At 39.6% G+C, this 20,008-nt stretch overlaps 1 protein-coding gene across 1 annotated transcript in view; it reads left to right on the forward strand.

The window, feature by feature from the left end:
* Positions 1-20,008, forward strand: part of LOC126267231 (atrial natriuretic peptide receptor 1-like) — a 427,041-nt gene that overhangs the window by 394,814 nt on the left and 12,219 nt on the right. The window contains exon 13 of the mRNA XM_049972213.1: positions 11,347-11,573. Within this exon, the coding sequence (XP_049828170.1) occupies positions 11,347-11,573 (227 nt within the window). The remainder of the gene's footprint in view (positions 1-11,346; positions 11,574-20,008) is intronic.

Genomic DNA, 20,008 nt, shown 5'->3' on the forward strand with positions numbered 1-20,008 from the left:
AAGTTCAAAATGAAACCATAGTATTTGTAGCCAGCACAAAATTTTTGGGTATGTATGCTGATCAACAATTAAAATGGGATGAACATATTAGGAGGCTTAGGAAAAAAAATAGTCACTGTGTGCAATAGTTCATGCCAGAGAATGACATAATTTGCACACATACATTCTATAATAAGTTACAGCATAACATTCTTTGGTGCAAATGCCCAAAATGTAAAGTATGTGTTCAGATTGAAAAAATGAGCCATCAGAATAATGAGCAAGAGTCACAAAAGAGCACACTTCAGTGAGCTATTTAAAAAAAGGGGGTATTCTGAAAATCCCAAGTGAATATAACTCGTAAACTACAGTTTTTATTCACAAAAATATTGAGCAATATTTAGCAAACAGCGGCATACATGATCACCAAACCAGAAACAGTAATTGCTTGTACCTAGACAGAATGAATAAAACTAAAACCCAAACCACTATGTTTTACAATTGCCAAAAGAAATCAAAAACCGTAAATTTAAAGCATTCCTTAAAAAATAGTTTGTACTCATTTAGAGAATTCATGCAGCATAAAATTGGCATAAATAAATAATCAGGTTAACCTAGATTGTAATTTACCCATACAAGTATCAAAGGAATCTTGTGATCTATTTCTTTTGATTGAAGCAGGTTCTTCTGCATTATGTAATTCAATGATAAATTGTGTGTGTAATATACATATATATAGTATGAATTTATTATATATAACTTGTATTTCATTATCTTATGTGACAAAATAATGTACATATGGATGTATAATGGTGACATCCATACAAAGAAATTTGTTGACGGATGAATAAATAAATGAATTGCAGACAGGCACAATTAAAAGACACTCACTTTAGCTTATGGCCCCAACCGTCTTCAGTAAAACTACACACACACACACACACACACACACACACACACACACACACACACACACACACACACACACGACTGCAACTCTGGCCAGAATGATTCCAGCCCGAGATGCTGGAATTGGAGGTCGCACGCGTTTGTGTGTGTGTGTGTGTGTGTGTGTGTGTGTGTGTGTGTGTGTGTGTGTGTGTTTACTGACAAAGGCTCTGGCTGTAAGCTATATGTGAGTGTCTTTTAATTCTGCCTGGCTCTAACCTGACTTGTGTACTTACAATAAGTAGCAATCTGTCTTTTTCCTACATCATTGTTTTTTGTAAAATTCATTGGTAATACCTATTTGTCATCCTTTTGACACCATGAAATGGTTTTTCTGTGTATACAAGAGCTATTGCTTTTTCCAGTCTCTAGTTTTTCATCATGCTTATTAACTTCATGGAAGTAGTTGGAGACTCATGCTTCTAGTCTTCCCATTCAGCATGAGCATTTATTCAGATGGACACCTGTTAAGTTGGATACTGGTTTTGAGCAAATTAACATTACAAGTTGCACATACTATTGCCCTATCAAGCCTGAGTTAAATAGTGTTATCTGGCTATCTCAAGTGGAGCAGCATAATGTGACAGAAATTTGCCACTTGATACGTAAATGCTCATCACTTTATAAATGGCTATTCTGTTTGAGAGGGGTGCAGGAAATTAAGTGAAGACTGAGACAATATGCTTGTTGATGTTGTGTGAATGCATACCAACTCCCACCCTTTAATGTCATTAAGTTTCAAATAAACATACAGAAACAAACAGCTTATGGCTACATTCCATATTTACTTGTGGGTCACAGAAGGTTACACAGATCAACTCAAAGCAAATGAAGTGGCATACGAAGTGTGAGCTGACATAAAGAAGAGGGCACTGTAAAAACATAGCTTAAAATACATGCAAAGATATTTTTTGCATAGAGGTTAAAATCTGCTACAATATTTGATAGACATCACTAACAACATGGCGAATATGTTAGAAAAGAGTCAGTATAGTGTTTTATTTATTTATTAATCCAGAAATCATCTGATTATGATAAAGGATTTTTCTTCATGTTGATGTGGTCTTCAGTCCAAAGACTGGTTTGATGCAGCCCTCAATGTTCCTCTAACCTGAACAAGCCCTTTCATCTCTAAATAACTACTGCAACCTACATCGTTCTGAATCTGCTCACTGTATTCTTCTGTTGGTCTCCTCCTACAATTTTTACCCCCAGTATTTCCCTCCAGTACTCAAGTAGTGATCTCTTGTTGTCTTTTATGCCACAAATTTCTTGTCTCCCCAGTTCCGATCACAACCTCCTTGTAAGTTATGTGATCTACCAATCTAACCTTTAGCATTTTTATGTAGCACTTCATTTCAAAAGTTTCTATTCTTGTCTTGTCTAAACTATTTATCATCCATGTTTCACTTCCATACATTGCTACACTCCAGAAAAATACTGTCAGAGAATACTTCCTGACACATAAGTCTATGTTCAATGTTAACAAATTTCTCTGCTGCAGGCTTTTCTTGTCATTGCCAGTCTACTTTTTACATCCTCTTTTCTTTGGCCATCATCAGTTTTTTGCTGCCCTATTAGCAAAACTTATCTACTACTTTGTCTCATTTACTAATCTAATTCCCTAAGCATAAGCTGATTTAATTCAACTACATTCCATCTCCTTGTTTTGGTTTTGTTTGTGTTAATCTTATATCCTCCTTTCTTCTACTTGAACTTTAATTCCTACTACAAATTTTTCTGGTTTCTTCTACTGCTTGCCCAATGTACAGACTGAGTAACATTGGGGATAAGCTACAACTCTGTTTCGCACCATTTTCAACCACTGCTTCTCTTTCATACCCCTCAATTCATATAACTGTTGCCTGGTTTCTGTATGAGTTGTAAATAGACATTAACTCCCTTTATTTTACCCCCACTACCTTCAGAATTTCAAAGAGAATATTCTAGTCAACTGTGTCAAAAGCTTTATTTAAATCTACAAATGCTATAAATGTACATTTGCCTTTCTTTAACCTATCTTCTAAGATAAGTCACAGTATTTCTCTTGTGTGTGCTTACATTTCCCCTGCCCTGATATCAGTTTCTATCAGTTTTTATATTCTTCCACAGAGAATTTGTGTTACTTTTTGGCAACCATGATTTATTAAACTGATGGTTCAGTACTTTTTGCACCTGTCAGCAATTGCTTTCCTTGGAATTGGAATTATTGCACTCTTCTTGAAGTCTGAGGGCATTTCATCTGTCTCATATACCTTGCACACCAGATGGAGGAGTTTTGTCATGACTAGCTCTCCCAAAGCTCTCAGTAATTGTGATGGAGTGTTGTCTACTCCTGGGCCTTGTTTCAACTTAGGTCTTTCAGCAATCTGTCAAATTCTCGTAGTATCATATCTCCCATCTCATTTTCATCTACGTCCTCTTCCATTTCTACAATATTGCCTTTAACTTCAGTTTCCTTGTATAGACCCTCTATATACTTTTTCCACTTTCGACTTTTCCATCTTTGCTTAGAACTGGAGGAGGATACAAGATGACTTGGACAGGATTTGTGATTGGTGTAAAGAATGACAGCTGACTCTAAATATAGATAAATGTAAATTAATGCAGATGAATAGGAAAAAGAATCCCGTAATGTTTGAATGCTCCATTAGTAGTGTAGCGCTTGACACAGTCATGTCGATTAAATATTTGGGCGTAACATTGCCGAGTGATATGAAGTGGGACAAGCATGTAATGGCAGTTGTGGGAATGCGAGTAGTCGTCTTTGGTTCATTGGTAGAATTTTAGGAAGATGTGGTTCATCTGTAAAGGACACCACTTATAAAACACTAATACGACCTATTCTTGAGACTCCTTGAGCGTTTGGGATCAATATCAGGCTGGATTGAGGGGGGACATAGAAGCAATTCAGAGGCAGGCTGATAGATTTGTTACTGGTAGGTTTGATCATCACTTGAGTGTTACAGAAATGCTTCAGGATCTGAGGTGGGAGCCTTTGGCGGAAAGGAGGCATTTCTTTTCATGAATCGCTACTGAGGAAATTTAGAGAACCAGCATTTGAGGCTGACTGCAGTACAATTTTACTGCGCCAACTTATATTTCGCGGAAATACCACAAAGATAAGATAAGAGAGATTAGGGCTCGTACAGAGGCATATAGGCAGTCATTTTTCCCTCGTTCTGTTTGGGAGTGGAACAGGGAGAGAAGATGCTAGTTGTGGTACAAGGTACCTTCTGCCACACACAGTATGGTGGATTGCGGAGTATGTATGTAGATGTAGATGTAGATGTAGAATTGGTTTTCCATCAGAGCTCTTGACATTCATGCAGCTGCTTCTCTTTTCTCTAAAGGCCTCTTTAATTTTCCTGTAGGTGCTATCTATCCATAACATAGTGAAATACACTTCTTACTCCTTACATTTGTTCTCTAGCCATTCCTGCTTAGCCATTTTGCACTTCCTATCAGTCTCATTATTTTAGATGGTTGTATTCCTTTTACCTGCTTTATTTGTTCCTTTCCTTTAAATTCAGCGTCTCCTGTTACCCAAGGATTTGTACAAGACATTGCCTTTTTACGTATTTGTTCCTATGCTGCCTTCACTATTTCATCTCTCAAAGCTACGAATTCACCTTTGATGTGTTACTTTCCCTGTTCTAATCAGTCACTTGCCGATGCTCCCTCAGAAACTCTCAGCAACCTCTGGTTCTTTCAAATTATTCAGGTCACCGCTTCTTAATTTCCTACCTTTTTGCAAATTTCTTCAGTTTTAATTTTTAGTTCATAACCAATAAATTGTGCTCAAGAGTCCACAGCTAATCCTGGAAATGTCTAAGAATTTAACATCTGGTTCCAAAATCTCTGTCTTGTGATTATGCAACGAATCTGAAACCTTCTGGTATCCCATGTCTTTCCACATACACAATCTTTTTTCATGATGCTTGAACCAAGCATTAGTGATGACTAAATTATGCTCTGTGCCAAATTCTACCATGTGGCTGCCTCTTTCATCCCATTTCTCTAGTCCGTATTCACCTACTATTTTTCCTTCCCTTCCATCAAATTCCAGTTCACCATCACAATTAAATTTTCGTCTTCCTTAACTATCTAAATAATTTCTTTTATCTCATCATACTTTTTTTCCAGTCTCTTCGTCATCTGCCAAGCTAGTTGGCATATAAACTTGTTCTAATATGGTAGGTGTGGGTTTCATGTCAGTCTTGACTATGATAATGTGTTTTCTATGCTATTCATAGTAGCCTAACCACATTCCTATTTTCCTTCACTATTTCCCACTACATATAACTTCAACCTATCCAGTTCCCTTTTCAAATTTTCTAACCAATATACCTGAATTAAGGGATCTAATATTCCACCTTCATCCATAGAATGCCAGTTCTGTTTCTCCTGATGATGACATCCTTCTGAGTAGTCTGGAGATTCAAATGAGGGATTGTTTTACTTCCAGAATATTTTCTCCAAGAGGATGCCACCATGATTTGACCATGCAGTAGAACTGTGTGCTTCCGATGTAGTTTCCTATCTTTCAGCCGTTCCCAGTTAAGTCCGATTTGGAATGATGTTACAAGGCCAGATTAGCCAATCATCCAGACTGTTGCCCCTCTTCAGGAACCACGTTTGTCTGGCCTCTCAACAGATAACCCTCTGTTATGGGTGCACCTACAGTACAGTTATCTGTATTACTGTGGCACACAAGCCACCCCACTGGCTGCCAAGTCCATGGTTAATGGAAAATAATAGCTCATATATATAGACAGAATGTATAAGGAAGTTTTTATAATGAGGACAGGTAGTCAGCCTGGCCTCCTTGAAGGAACTATTTCAGCATTTGCTTGAAATGATTTAGGAGAACCACAGATAATCTGAATCAGGGTAGTTCCACTGCAGTGTGGCCCAGTCAGCAGTGAGCAGCATTTCCAGTTCAACATTAACAAATTGTACAGCTCTGGAAAGGCCTATCACACCACCAGAACAGCCAGAATAGGCGCTCACTGCTTATACCGGTTAGGAAAGCTATTTTGGTCAGATGATAACCTGTGTTGTATGCCCTGTCCTTGTGCAAGATGTTTCCTACCCCAATCATTGTCTTTTTTTAATTATTCTCATAATTATATGGATCAATGACAATAACAATATTATAAAAAGGCAGTATCACTACTGAACTAGCGAGCTTTTGACCAAAAGCCCTTCTTCTAACATAGGTAACACAAACTTTACACAAGCACAACTCTCTCTCTCTCTCTCTCTCTCATCCTCACACACACACACACACACACACACACACACACACACACACACACACACACACACACACACACACACACGGCAACAGCTGTCTCTGGCTACTGAGGCAAGTGAAAGTGGTCATGCATGTGTGAATTGTGCTTGTGTGAAGATGTGTATTTTTTTCTATGTTATAAGAAGGCCTTTGGCTGTAAGCTCAAATGCTTAGCAGTCTTTTTGTTGTACTTGACTATGACTCGGCATTTCCTCTATATGGTGAGTAGCAATCTATCCTTTTCATAATATTGTCATTATTCCGTCCTGGATTTTCCATTGTTTAACAACAATCACAAAATTGTCAATCAAAAAGTACATGTGTAACTATGTATGTTATACAAGGTCTTAAAAAAAGTATTCCATACTTGAAGAGCTGGTAGTATAGATCATGAAACAAGGGAAGGAATTTTGACATTCCTTTCTCTTAAACCCTAGGAACTGTAACCTATTACTGATACACACAGCAAAATTGCAGATCACATCCTCCTCCTCCTCCCTGCTTTCTTACCAACTGTCAGTTCGCTACCACCCTCTCAGGACTTCACGGCCTTCCCAGTATTCTCCCCTCCACATTCTCCCAGCGAAAATTTGCTACAACTCTCACCATGAATCCCACTACTCACTTCCCCACAACAACTTCCATGGTTTTCACTCATGGTCAAATAAAATAACTACAGACAAAAATGTTAAAATGAAATGAACATTCTGAACTGTTTTAAGTTTGTTCCACCTAGTGAGTATGTTCACTACCAGCACGAGTTCAGTGATCAGTGATGTAAGACGAATGTATGTAAATATTACACTGATGCAGTACTTAATAGAAATTCAAAACAACTTGAGACATTTCATAAATGCAATACAGAGATGTTGTAGCTTCCCTTGAAAGAAAAAAAATGCTAGTGTAAATATTCACATCAAAAGATATATGTAAAATATCTGCAGATGTGCACTGTACATTACAAACATGAGTTCAGTATGCAAAGGAAGTAAGAACTGGATAGCACCTATCAAAAATTCACTGTACAGGAACCACTATAGCCACAAAATATTACAAAAATGGGAAATGGATAAGAAAAGAACAAAAATATGATCAAAGCTTATGTTCCGATAAGAACTAAAATCACACTTGTCACTCGGCAAACGTCCCATCTCTGTGTTAGTGTATAGTAGTATCTGCACACTAGTCCTTTCTCTTTGGTTTACTTTCCATTGCTCCAGTGGGAAGTTATTCTACTAAATATGTAAGAGATGACAAAGTAGTTTCCTTTTGGACATACTGATAACCAAAACAAGAATGATCGGAGCAATGGTGACAGACAGTCATAAAGCAGTTGTTGCAAGTGCCACTCACTCATAACCTGTATCCCAAGTTGAAGTAGCTTGAACTCTTTACTACTGCCTAGTGGCTTGCACATAAAACTTACAAATTTTTTCACTTTTTGGTTCATAGTTTTTGAGGTGGACGTGGGTGAAGTAACCAGAAAACAAATTTGCAGTGAATTTTTAACCCCGTTATCTCAGAAGGGATTCCTGATCCATATTACAGATAACTACCATTAGCAAGTGTGTCTTTTCTTTACAAAATATCAAATTCCCACGAATTGGTCTAAAATTATTCATTACAGTTCCTCATGCAGATGACTATAGAGTAACTCCTTAAACATGGACATAAAGATAAAAAATTAATTGTTTGCAAACTTAGTTCCCTCTCATATCAAATAAATTATAAATATTTCCATATTGATAGCAATATATCCTGGCCTTGGATGTTCTTTGAGAGGAAAGTGAGGCAACAATTGTTAACTATGATAGTTGTTCCAACAATATCTTGTGACCAGAATGAGATTTTCACTCTGCAGTGGAGTGTGCACTGATATGAAACTAAAGCTACGGAGCGTGAGTCGTGCTTGGGTAGCTCAGTTGGTATAGCACTTGCCCGTGAAAGGCAAAGGTCTCGAGTTCAAGTCTCAGTCCGGCACACAGTTTTAATCTGCCAGGAAGTTTCATATCAGCGCACACTCTGCTGCAGAGTGAAAATCTCATTCTGGAAACATCCCCTAGGCTGTGGTGAAAGTAAAAAAAATGTGAAACGCAACTGTGCAGCTGTCAGCTATGTCATTCACAGTAGTCAGTGTTGAATTTCCACCCCACATTTTTCAGCCAGTAAAACAATGCAGTATGTCGACACTAAGGACTATCAATGAACAAACAAAACAGGCGAACATCACAAGATATTAAACTTCACGGCAAAGGATATTGTCTTCACAATATCCTTTCTTTCAGGAGTGCTAGTTCTGCAAGGTTCGCAGGAGAGCTTCTGTAAAGTTTGGAAGGTAGGAGACGAGGTACTGGCAGAAGTAAAGCTCAGTTGGTAGAGCACTTGCCCACGAAAGGCAAAGGTCCCGAGTTCGAGTCTCGATCCGGCACACAGTTTTAATCTGCCGTGAAGTTTAGTATCTTGCGACGTTCGCCTGTTTTGTTTCTTCGTTGATAGTCCTTAGTGTCGACATACTGCATTGTTATACTGGCTGAAAATTGTGGGGTGGAAATTCAACACTGACTACTGTGAATGATATAGCTGACAGCTGCACAGTTGCGTTTCACAGTTTTTTACTTTCACCATTCACAACCCCCTCCCCACAATATTACACAGTTATATTGCCAGTTCACTATTGGTAACTTTTGATAAGCCTCATTAATAGTTTTCAGGCAAACATCAGTATACTGCTATAATAGTTTGCTGATGAACATCTATGATCAGTAAAAATCAAACCACACAGTTCACAATCCTTGAAGAATAAAATGGTATGTGTGACACTATTTCTCAAATAAATTGAACAGACACTGTCATTGTTTTAACACGTGGCCTATTTGTGTTACACTAATTCCACTGTTAAGTTAATGCATTATTATTATTCTAACTGATACAGACTTCCTGTCTGAAAATCGGCTGTGGACTGGCTGTCTAAGGATCAAAATGTGGGCCTTTATGTATCCTCACAGCAATAGGTGCTGAACTATACATTTTTTAATGTTTAAGTTACAGAAATTACAATTAAAACATAACTCATTCAATTAACTGAATACATTGACAGTTTCCTACTTTTTAACAGTTCATACTACCACTAATCTTAGGCCAAATTATTTTTTTAAATGATGAAATAACAGATATAGTTATGCATACAATGCTTTTGACAAATCTGATAATAATTTTGGAACTAAATAAGGGCTGGCTTTTTTTGTGTGTTTTCGAATGGAACCAAATAATTACTTTAAGTTCCTAGTAGTTCTTCGTCTTAATGTTTATAATTATTATAGAATTTATATTTGTTTATAAGTCAACAATAGCATTTAAGTCATCAAACAATTACTGATTTTGCCATATAACAAAAGATATTAACTAGGAATAGTCAAAATAAATTAAGAAATTGATTATGATAGAGGGAAACATTCCATGGGAAAAATATATCTAAAAACAAAGAAGATGTAACTTACCAAACGAAAGTGTTGGCATTTTGATAGACACACAAACAAACACAAACAAACACACACAAAATTCAGGCTTTTGCAACCAATGATTGCTTCATCAGGAAAGAGGGAAGGAGAGGGAAAGACGAAAGGATGTGGGTTTTTAGGGAGAGGGTAAGGAGTCATTCCAATCCCGGGAGCGGAAAGACTTACCTTAGGGGGAAAAAAGCGCGTGCGCCCCCCCCCCCCCCCCCCCACACACACATATACAGTGTCTTTCCGGGAAACTGTACTGCTGACCCCATATTGTTGTAGATGGCACTGGTAGGTGCTGATCAGGTCTCCAGTGTATATATTTTTAAACTGGCTAATTAAACAATCATGAAAGCCCATGGGATGCATGAAATTCATAAATGCATCATTCTCCTCAAATAAGGTTTCACAAACACTGACAATCCACCAGCTGCATGAATATAACATATTGCCTTGGTGGTGTGCTGGGGCATCATCAGTTGGTTCAAATATTTTGAAAAGTGACAAAAAGTCCCCCCACTAATTTTTCACTTCATTTCTTTTATTTTTTTCTCCAGATTAGGTGAAAGCAACTTTTCATATTACATTGTAATGGCAACCTTTAAAACCAAATAACACTTTTTCTCTTAGAAGCTGTGGATTATTCAATTCGGGCCTTCTCAACCAAAATGAATTCAAGTTTTGCTCACAGAATGTTTACAAACAAAGGGTATGAAGATTTAGTTTTCCTTTGGGTGCTGTACACTAGCATTTGCAGCACTGGTGCTTTCTCAAGGAAGTCATTATACCAGCTTGGGAATCATAAAGCTACCCCAACATGAGGCTTGCAAAATTTTGCTAAGTTCTACAAAGTCTTAGGACTTGTTTAAGAAACCCACACTTACTTTACTAAGCAACTCAGACTGGAGGAAGTCCCGCATCTCTGGTTGGACTTTGCCTGGGTTTTTAGCATGGCCTCTTGGCTATGAAGATGCCAGTTTTTTTTACTAACTGGTAGAGGCAAAAGATGCCCAGGACCAACACAAGCTTTCAATTATATTGTGGCTGGCTGCTACTACTTAAAAATCCTATGTTTTATGATACTCCAAAATGTTGATTTGTACGAACAACTTTACTAGATAACTGTAGACCTTCAAGGAAAAACAGGATTTCTGAACATTTCATATTTTGCACAGAAAAAGGTGCTCTTTTATATGGCAGTTAACATAATAATGGATCAGGCATCCCTTCTGAGGTAAAAATTGTTCAAATATCACTTACTTTGCAGCAAATAAGTTTTTGGTCAACTCCACCCATTTCTACATCAAAAATTTTGAACCCCAAAAGTGATAAAACTTACAGGTTGTATAGGCAAGCCACGAGAAAATAAAGTGACAAAATGGGAGGCTTCCAAATCAACTTAATAAAGAGGTGAAGATACATGCACAATGCAGATTTTTCAGTTATCTTGCCAGATATTGCTGCTTTAGTGCAATTATCCACATAATGTTTATGCCTTAGGTATGCCAGCATCATTACTTTTTTAAAGTAATAATGGTCACAACAGTCCAGAAACTATGTTTCATTACATGCATTTTTAATGACAAAAATTCTTGAATGAACTATATCACTTTTCAGCACTTCGAATCCATGTGAGCAGCTCAACAAAAGAGATCCTGGAGAAATTTGGCACATTCAAGCTGGAGCTCAGGGGTGAAGTAGAACTAAAAGGAAAAGGTCGACTAACAACCTACTGGCTGCTTGGCTGTTCCGAACCAGATAACAGGCCCACAACACCTCGTTCACCTGAAGCTCCTGTTATTGATATCAGCTATCCCTTGTTGTTCCAGAACAATAACAGTCTGGTTTGTAATTATGCACTGACTTACTGAAAGCTAACTACAGTAATGTAAATGACAATATTATAATATATTAAAAACAAAGATTCCAAGACTTACCAAGTGGGAAAGCGCCAGCAGACAGGCACTACCTACTTCCTAAAATTCACAAACCCAAACATCCTGGCCACCCCATTGTAGCTGGTTACCAAGCCCCCACAGAACGTATCTCTGCCTACGTAGATCAACACCTTCAACCCATTACATGCAGTCTTCCATCCTTCATCAAAGACACCAACCACTTTCTCGAACGCCTGGAATCCGTACCCAGTCTGTTACCCCCGGAAACCATCCTTGTAACCATTGATGCCACTTCCCTACACACGAATATCCCGCACGTCCAGGGCCTCGCTGCAATGGAGCACTTCCTTTCAAGCCGATCACCTGCCACCCTACCTAAAACCTCTTTCCTCGTCACCTTAGCCAGCTTCATCCTGCCCCACAACTTCTTCACTTTTGAAGGCCAGACATACCAACAATTAAAGCGAACAGCCATGGGTACCAGGATGGCCCCCTTGTATGCCAACCTATTTATGGGTCACTTAGAGGAAGCCTTCTTGGTTACCCAAGCCTGCCAACCCAAAGTTTGGTACAGATTTATTGATGATATCTTCATGATCTGGACTCACAGTGAACAACAACTCCAGAATTTCCTCTCCAACCTCAACTCCTTTGGTTCCATCAGATTCACCTGGTCCTACTCCAAATCCCATGCCACTTTCCTAGACGTTGACCTCTATCTGTCCAATGGCCAGCTTCACACATCCGTCCACATAAAACCCACCAACAAGCAACAGTACCTCCATTATGACAGCTGCCACCCATTCCATATCAAACGGTCCCTTCCCTACAGCCTAGGCCTTCGTGGCAAACGAATCTGCTCCAGTCCTGAATCCCTCGACCATTACACCAACAACCTGAAAACAGCTTTCGCATCCCGCAACTACCCTCCCGACCTGGTACAGAAGCAGATAACCCGAGCCACTTCCTCATCCCCTCAAACCCAGAACCTCTCACAGAACCACCCCAAAAGTGCCCCACTTGTGACAGAATACTTCCCGGGACTGGATCAGACCTTGAATGTTGCTCTCCAGCAGGGATACGACTTCCTAAAATCCTGCCCCGAAATGAGATCCATCCTTCATGAAATCCTCCCCACTCCACCAAGAGTGTCTTTCCGCCGTCCACCTAACCTTCGTAACCTCTTGGTTCATCCCTATGAAATCCCCAAACCACCTTCCCTACCCTCTGGCTCCTGCCCTTGCAACCGCCCCCGGTGTAAAACCTGTCCTATGCACCCTCCCACCACCACCTACTCCAGTCCTGTAACCCGGAAGGTGTACACGATCAAAGGGAGAGCCACGTGTGAAAGCACCCACGTGATTTACCAACTGACCTGCCTGCACTGTGACGCTTTCTATGTGGGAATGACCAGCAACAAACTGTCCATTCGCATGAATGGACACAGGCAGACAGTGTTCGTTGGTAATGAGGATCACCCTGTGGCTAAACATGCCTTGATGCACGGCCAGCACATCTTGGCACAGTGTTACACCGTCCGAGTTATCTGGATACTTCCCACCAACACCAACCTATCCGAACTCCGGAGATGGGAACTCGCCCTTCAGTATATCCTCTCTTCTCGATATCCGCCAGGCCTCAACCTCCGCTAATTTCAAGTTGCTGCCACTCATACCTCACCTGTCTTTCAACAACTTCTTTGCCTCTGTACTTCCGCCTCGACTGACATCTCTGCCCTACTCTTTGCCTTTAAATATGTCTGCTTGTGTCTGTGTATGTGCGGATGGATGTGTGTGTGTGTGTGTGTGTGTGTGTGTGTGTGTGTGTGTGTGTGTGTGTGCGTGCGTGCGTGCGAGTGTACACCTGTCCTTTTTTTCCCCTAAGGGAAGTCTTTCCGCTCCCGGGATTGGAATGACTCCTTACCCTCTCCCTTAAAACCCACATCCTTTCTTCTTTCCCTTTCCTTCCTGAAGAAGCAACCATCGGTTGCGAAAGCTAGTAATTCTGTGTGTGTGTTTGTGTGTTTTGTTCACTGTGCCTGTCTGCCGGCGCTTTCCCGCTTGGTAAGTCTTGGAATCTTTGTTTTTAATATATTTTTCCCATGTGGAAGTTTCTTTCTATTTTATTTACAATATTATAATAATTAGATATGTTCACTGTGCATGTCGAATGGTGTCTAATTTGTATATTTGTAGAAACAGACTCACACAAAGAAGGAAGGGATACAGTACAAAGCGTATGGGACAGAAAATGTGTACATGAAATTAGAATATTGTGATGCTAAACTCACAAAGTTATTACACAGGTAATCATTAGCCATTTTGATTTATATTTATGTGATTGGCTCCTCCTTATTCTCTTCAACAAGTTCTCTGCTCGACATGTGTTCAGATTTAAGTTTGTTCTATTTTTCGTTCTTGCATTCTGCACTTTTTCTTTCAATTTTAAATGAAAATTTTTATCTTTTGTACACATATAAATACTTTTTATTCTTTCTGAGCAAAATTACTCTGTTCCTCATCTTGCTTTTGATTTAATATTTTTGGCCCTCCTCGGTCAGTTCTCTTCTTCTACAACAATGAAAAAGCAGGTAACTCAAGCCACTTCTTTAAATTCAATATTGGAATCAACCGCACTAACTTGTTACCGCCTACATAGTAGTATGCTACATTTTCCCAAGAGCATAGTCTCCTTTGAAATTATTTCTTTTAGTCAGACCATGGTGTAACATTGTTATAGATGACATCCAGCAATAATATTGAGATTCCGACAATTGAGCTCTAATCATGCACTAATGATTTGCACAAAATGACAAAAAATGATGGATATTTTCAACTGACAAAGCATACTTTCGGGATCTAAATCGACAGGCAGAAACAAAGACTATCTACAGTGTCTGAGGAAAAGAGGACTGAAGCTAACATATGATCCTAAGCAATCAGCATCTTTATCAGGGATACATAGAGAAGATGCAAAAATACAACCAGTATTTCCAAAGGAGAAGTTGCCCAAACCAGCAATATGGCAGAGGTCATACCAAGAACTCAACCCTCTCCCATAACTTGTACAATCAAAGCAATGACCAAAGCGACTTGTGCTTCATTTAATAGTGGTTTAGGTTCATGAAGGTTAGGATGGCTTTACAACAAAGCTGAATTGAAACTACTGAATTATAAGCAGGCACCAAAGCAGGTCAGATATTTGTGAATGTAATGAGGAATGTATTATGGTAGAATATATGCTGTAAGCATTAATCCAATACATTTCCAAGTTCATACATGATATTAAAATCACTTACTAGAATGCAGCTGGGTAATGTCACCAATGACCGCTAATATTTCAAAAGGTGAACCCAATGAGCATACTGAATTAACAGAAAATAATTATTAGAACATGTTGTGCAGCCAAGAAAATGACATTATCCAGTATTTAAAAAACTGAAATTCTTAACAGTTCTCTCCCTACATATCTGTGATAGTATCATTTTCTTATATAGCAATTTAAAATTATGCAAGGAGAACTGCTATGATAACACTTACAATACAAGAAATAAACATAATTTTATGCTTCCTGCTCATTATTTCAACCGATACCCTTAGACTCTCCAGAGTATGGCAATGAAAATTTACAATGAACTAAAAGCCAAGAACAATCTAAGCATGAACCTAGATTCCCTGAAAGGAAAGCTACATGATGTCCTATTACAGTGATGCTACTACTCAGTTGAAGATTTCATGAAGGATTAACAGAATATTTTAGCAGTTTTATCTAGTTTAATGTTTAAATACTACTCCATATCAGTGAAATTGTATTAATCATATGCGACGTGTCTCCTGTACTTTAATCAAATGATTATCATACATATGTTATGAAATGAATAAATCAGAATGCAACTCATTATTTTCAATACACAAATGAGACAAGGGAAACCTTAGTGGACAGGGTTACATTAACTAGAAACTAAATATGATGTGTCAAGAAAGACAATGCACTGTAAACAAATAGTGTCACCACATAACTAAAAATAAACAGATTGCCACATTTTTAATTGTGAAATAACAGGTGAGCAACTGACACTACCTCTGTCCCTCCAGTGTTTGAGGTGGGTGAGAGAAGGACACCAGGCAGAATTTAAGCAATAACCTCCAACTCTGTTTATAAAGTAACTTGTGATTTAATCTTCATATCTTCCTTAACAATACTATCCCAGTAACTGAAAGTGCATGCTAGAATACATGTGGTGTTACATGCCATAAACTGACTGGTATCAAAGTGATGTTCTGCAATTGCAGATTTTCTCAGCTGTTGTAAGCATGTGTAACACTTATACTCTTATACACTTATACTCTATACACAGGTCCTCTAAGGTCCTGAGGTCTGGCCGATGTATGACATGCCACAGCTACATGATATACAGTAGACACCAGCCTCTGCAAACAAAGATTATCCATAACATTTGCTGCAGGGGGCCTAATCTCAGTTACTTAGCAAAAAGCACACTTCACACCATGTTCCCTCAAAATATAACCAATCCTGTTAAAAATAACAAATGCCAGGTGTTGTCGATAGTGAACTATTTGTTAATAACAACAAGTGAGCAAACAGTGCTAGATTAAATTAATATTTCACTAGCAATAATGTCTGGCATTGGTTATCTTTGATTATGTGCTAGCTCTAGTTGTTTAGTGTCTGTTATCTCTGTTCATATGCCATTTCTTGTTTCTCATTAACTTTAAACTACTCACTAAATGTTTAAGTTGTCATGTATTCTAACTATAAACACAAGGAAACGTTTAGCTGTAAAAGAGATCCAGTTTGTTTGGGTCATGGAGTAACCTCAACAAGAATACAATGAAAGTAGTTTACAAACCCCAAACACATTTAACAACTGAGGGCCCGGCGACACATGCATCTCCTCATGTCCTTATGAAGATGCTACCCACATCAGGTATCACTGGTGTAGTGCTGTGTGTGCATAGTACATGTAGTGATGGCAGTCAGGACTGGACTGCACTGGCAGCCAGCTGCAGTGGCCCATCTTGCATGTAGTAACTCCCAGCTTGCATGTAGTAACTGGCAGGTTACTACACTCCTCCTTCCTTGTGGGGGGAAAGACAAGGCACCACCATCCATGATACTGTGACTGAAGAGGTGTCCGTGGTGGTATTGGGAGCAGTAGCCGAAGGCTTGAGAAGCTCCTAATCTGCCCAGACTAGCGAGTATGGATAAAAGTGCGTCGGAAAAGGCCTCAGGATGACCAGTGGTCAGGACCAGCACCAGTGAGACAGGAGTCATGATAAGGGGCAATGGACTAAGCAGTGATGTCAGTGGACTGGAGAAGAGAGTTTCAGGTGACAGAGGCCCGGCTCTCATCCCCACTGATGGCTACACCTGCTCGGCACAGTGGGAGGCACTGGTACCAGACTCGGGAAGCAAACCTGCTGTTTTGATGATGATGGAGTCTCGACTGCTGTTGTAGGTGAGCACAACCATGTCTGTTTGTCCTCTGAGCAGTCAGGGCTGAAGAAGAAACAGGAAGCCAAGAGGGGCCCCTGGCACCCATCCTGGGATTAAACTGGTTCTGGTGGTATGCCAAAAATTGATATTCAGTTGGAACTAAGAAGATGCAGTGACCACACTTGCTGTGGATGATGGATAGTATCCAGGAGGGGTACCATCCAAATACGCTGGCCAGACTGTTGAGCTGGATGCAAACGTCAACAAAACTGGCGCTGCCTCTGGGAGACACCTGCCTGGCAGCAAGAGGTTGAGCAGCACCTGCAGCTGATGGCTGCGCAGGAGCTCAGCTGGACTCTTGGTTCCAATTGGCATTATTCTGAAAGAACTTAAACAAAAAAGTAAGGGCCCTCTCAGCCAGGCATTCTCCTATTGACTTGCACAACAGTGTCTTAAAAATTTGGATAAACTGTTCCACCTCACTGTACAACTGCACATGGAAGGGATGCACCATGATATGGTAAATGCCATTGTGTACTTAAATGACTGTGCCACATAATCAGGAACATTGTCCAAAAACAGGGAGCAAGGCAACCATTGTGTGGACAATATCTTCAACAGGACCTGGACAGTCATGTCTGCTGTCACTGACAGACAGCAAATGACTTAAGGAAATTGAGGAAAAGTATCAGCTGCCAGTAACCAAAAAGTGTCTAAAAACGGCAGTCAAAATAAATGTGGGCTCTTTACCAAGACCATGTAGTGGCCAGCCATTGAGACAAATAGTGTGTGATGCCTCCTACTGATATGAACACTTGCGGCCAGCCATGGCAAGGATTTCCACCAATCGAATCCCAACCAGATCACATGGTGGCATACAAATGGTTTTGTCCAAGAGATCCCCCAGTAGCTCCTGATGTAATAAACAGAGCATAACCCACCACAGAGCTGGTGGAACCATGACACAGAAATAAATCCTTCCATTGACAGGAGAATAATGCCATCCAAGAGGAAGAGGTGAGAGTGCAACATGTTAAAATTACAAAGCAGGTCCGATCCCTGGTTTGGTAGATGGTTAGGCAACCTATGTTGTATCATGCATCTGCCAGAGTACGAGTACCATCGCCACAGCAGAAGCAATAAAGCAACTGGTGAAGGGGAGGTCATCCACTGTGTGTCTTGCTTCCATATCCAGAGAAAACAAAGCAGTTTCTCCGGGTTGGATGAGTGTCAAGGTCCATGGAGAGCCAGGACAGAAAATTCAGATTTACATGTTGTGACATGGGACAAAACTGGATCTCATAACTGTACCAGGACAAGTACAGAGCCAAACTCCAAAGATGCTGTGAGACTTTGTCTGTGAAGGACGTCAATTGGCTAAAAAGAGAAACCAAGGGCTTATGGTGAGTAATCTGAGAATAATCTTGTTGAGCCAAAATTAGTGTTTCCAACACATAGGCAGCAGGCTGTTCAGAGCCATCTGAATACCAATGGTCCAGAACTGCCCCCACCCTGTGCTCGGATGTGTCCATGACCAGGACCAGATGCTTGCCATGTTGAATTGTTGCAAGACACAGTGCAAAGAGAAGGCTATCCTTCAGCTGCACATAAGCACATCCACAAGATGCATAGCAATGAAAAGGAGCAAATTACTGATGTGACAGATACAAGGGTTGGCCAATAGTAGCTTTTCTGGAAACAAACTTGTGATACTACACCACTTTACTGAGTAATGCCTGGAAGTTCTCATGGATTAGACATATGACGCTATGCTGTAATGGTGGAGACATGTTGTTCCATGGGGTGCATGCCGCACAAGGAAATTTCATGGCCTAAGTAAGCAACAGAAGGCTGGAAAAAGTGAGATTTAGTGAGATTACTTTGATACCTGTGGCCTGTAGAACAGTAAATAAAGAACTAAGGTTACATAGGTGATCCTCCATGGTAGCATCTGTCATGACGATATCTTCAAATAGTTCATATAATAAGTTCACTTGGTGTAAAAAAAAGTTAGAAGATGGCAGGTGCACTAGTGACAACGAACATTAGCTGCTGATACTGACAGAAGCAAAAGGCATACCAGGTGTACCGGTATGAAATGAGCATTTTTTTATAAAAATGAAACACTAATATTGAATTGAAAAGTAAAAACATTTTATTCAAAGTACTGACCATTGCTTTCTATACATTTACCACCTTTCTGGCAATCTGTGGACACCACGCCACTAGAAACATTTGTCTTTTGAAGCAAACAATCAGACACCTAATTTTCGACTTCTTCGTAGGGATCAAAGTGTTTCTCAGCCAATGTGTGTCCCATTGATGAAAAAAAATGGTAGTCGGAAGGGGCCAAGTCTGGTGAATACGGCGGGTGGGGGAGCAGCTCCCAGCCAAGTGTTTTGATTGTATCCTGAACCAGTTTTACTTTGTGTGCAGGTGCATTGTCGCGTAAAAAAATTACTTTACCATGTCTTCTGGCCCATTCTGGTCTTTTTTCGATCAATTCACAGTTCAAATTGATCATTTGTTGTCTGTAGCAATTAGTATTCACAGTTTTGCCGGGCTTTAGAAGCTCATGATACAGCACACCTTTCTGATACCACCAAACACAGAGCATTGTCTTCTTGCCGAATCGATCTCATTTTGCAGTCGATGTTGATGGTTTACCCGGATTAACAATGATTTTTCCCATGTAGGATTCTTAAAATAAGTCCAATTTTCATCACCAGTAACAATTCCATGCAAAATTGATTTTCTTTCATGTCTTTGAAGCAAAATTTGACAATTGGTTTTTCGGTTTTCCATCTGTCTTTCATTCAATTTATGTGGCACCCATTTTCCACACTTTTGGATCTTTCCCATAGCTTTCAAACGGTCAGAAATTGTTTGTTGTGCAACATTTAGCATTGCTGCCATTTGATTCT

The sequence above is a fragment of the Schistocerca gregaria genome, chromosome 4, assembly GCF_023897955.1.
Source record: "Schistocerca gregaria isolate iqSchGreg1 chromosome 4, iqSchGreg1.2, whole genome shotgun sequence".
Lineage (NCBI taxonomy): Eukaryota > Metazoa > Arthropoda > Insecta > Orthoptera > Acrididae > Schistocerca > Schistocerca gregaria.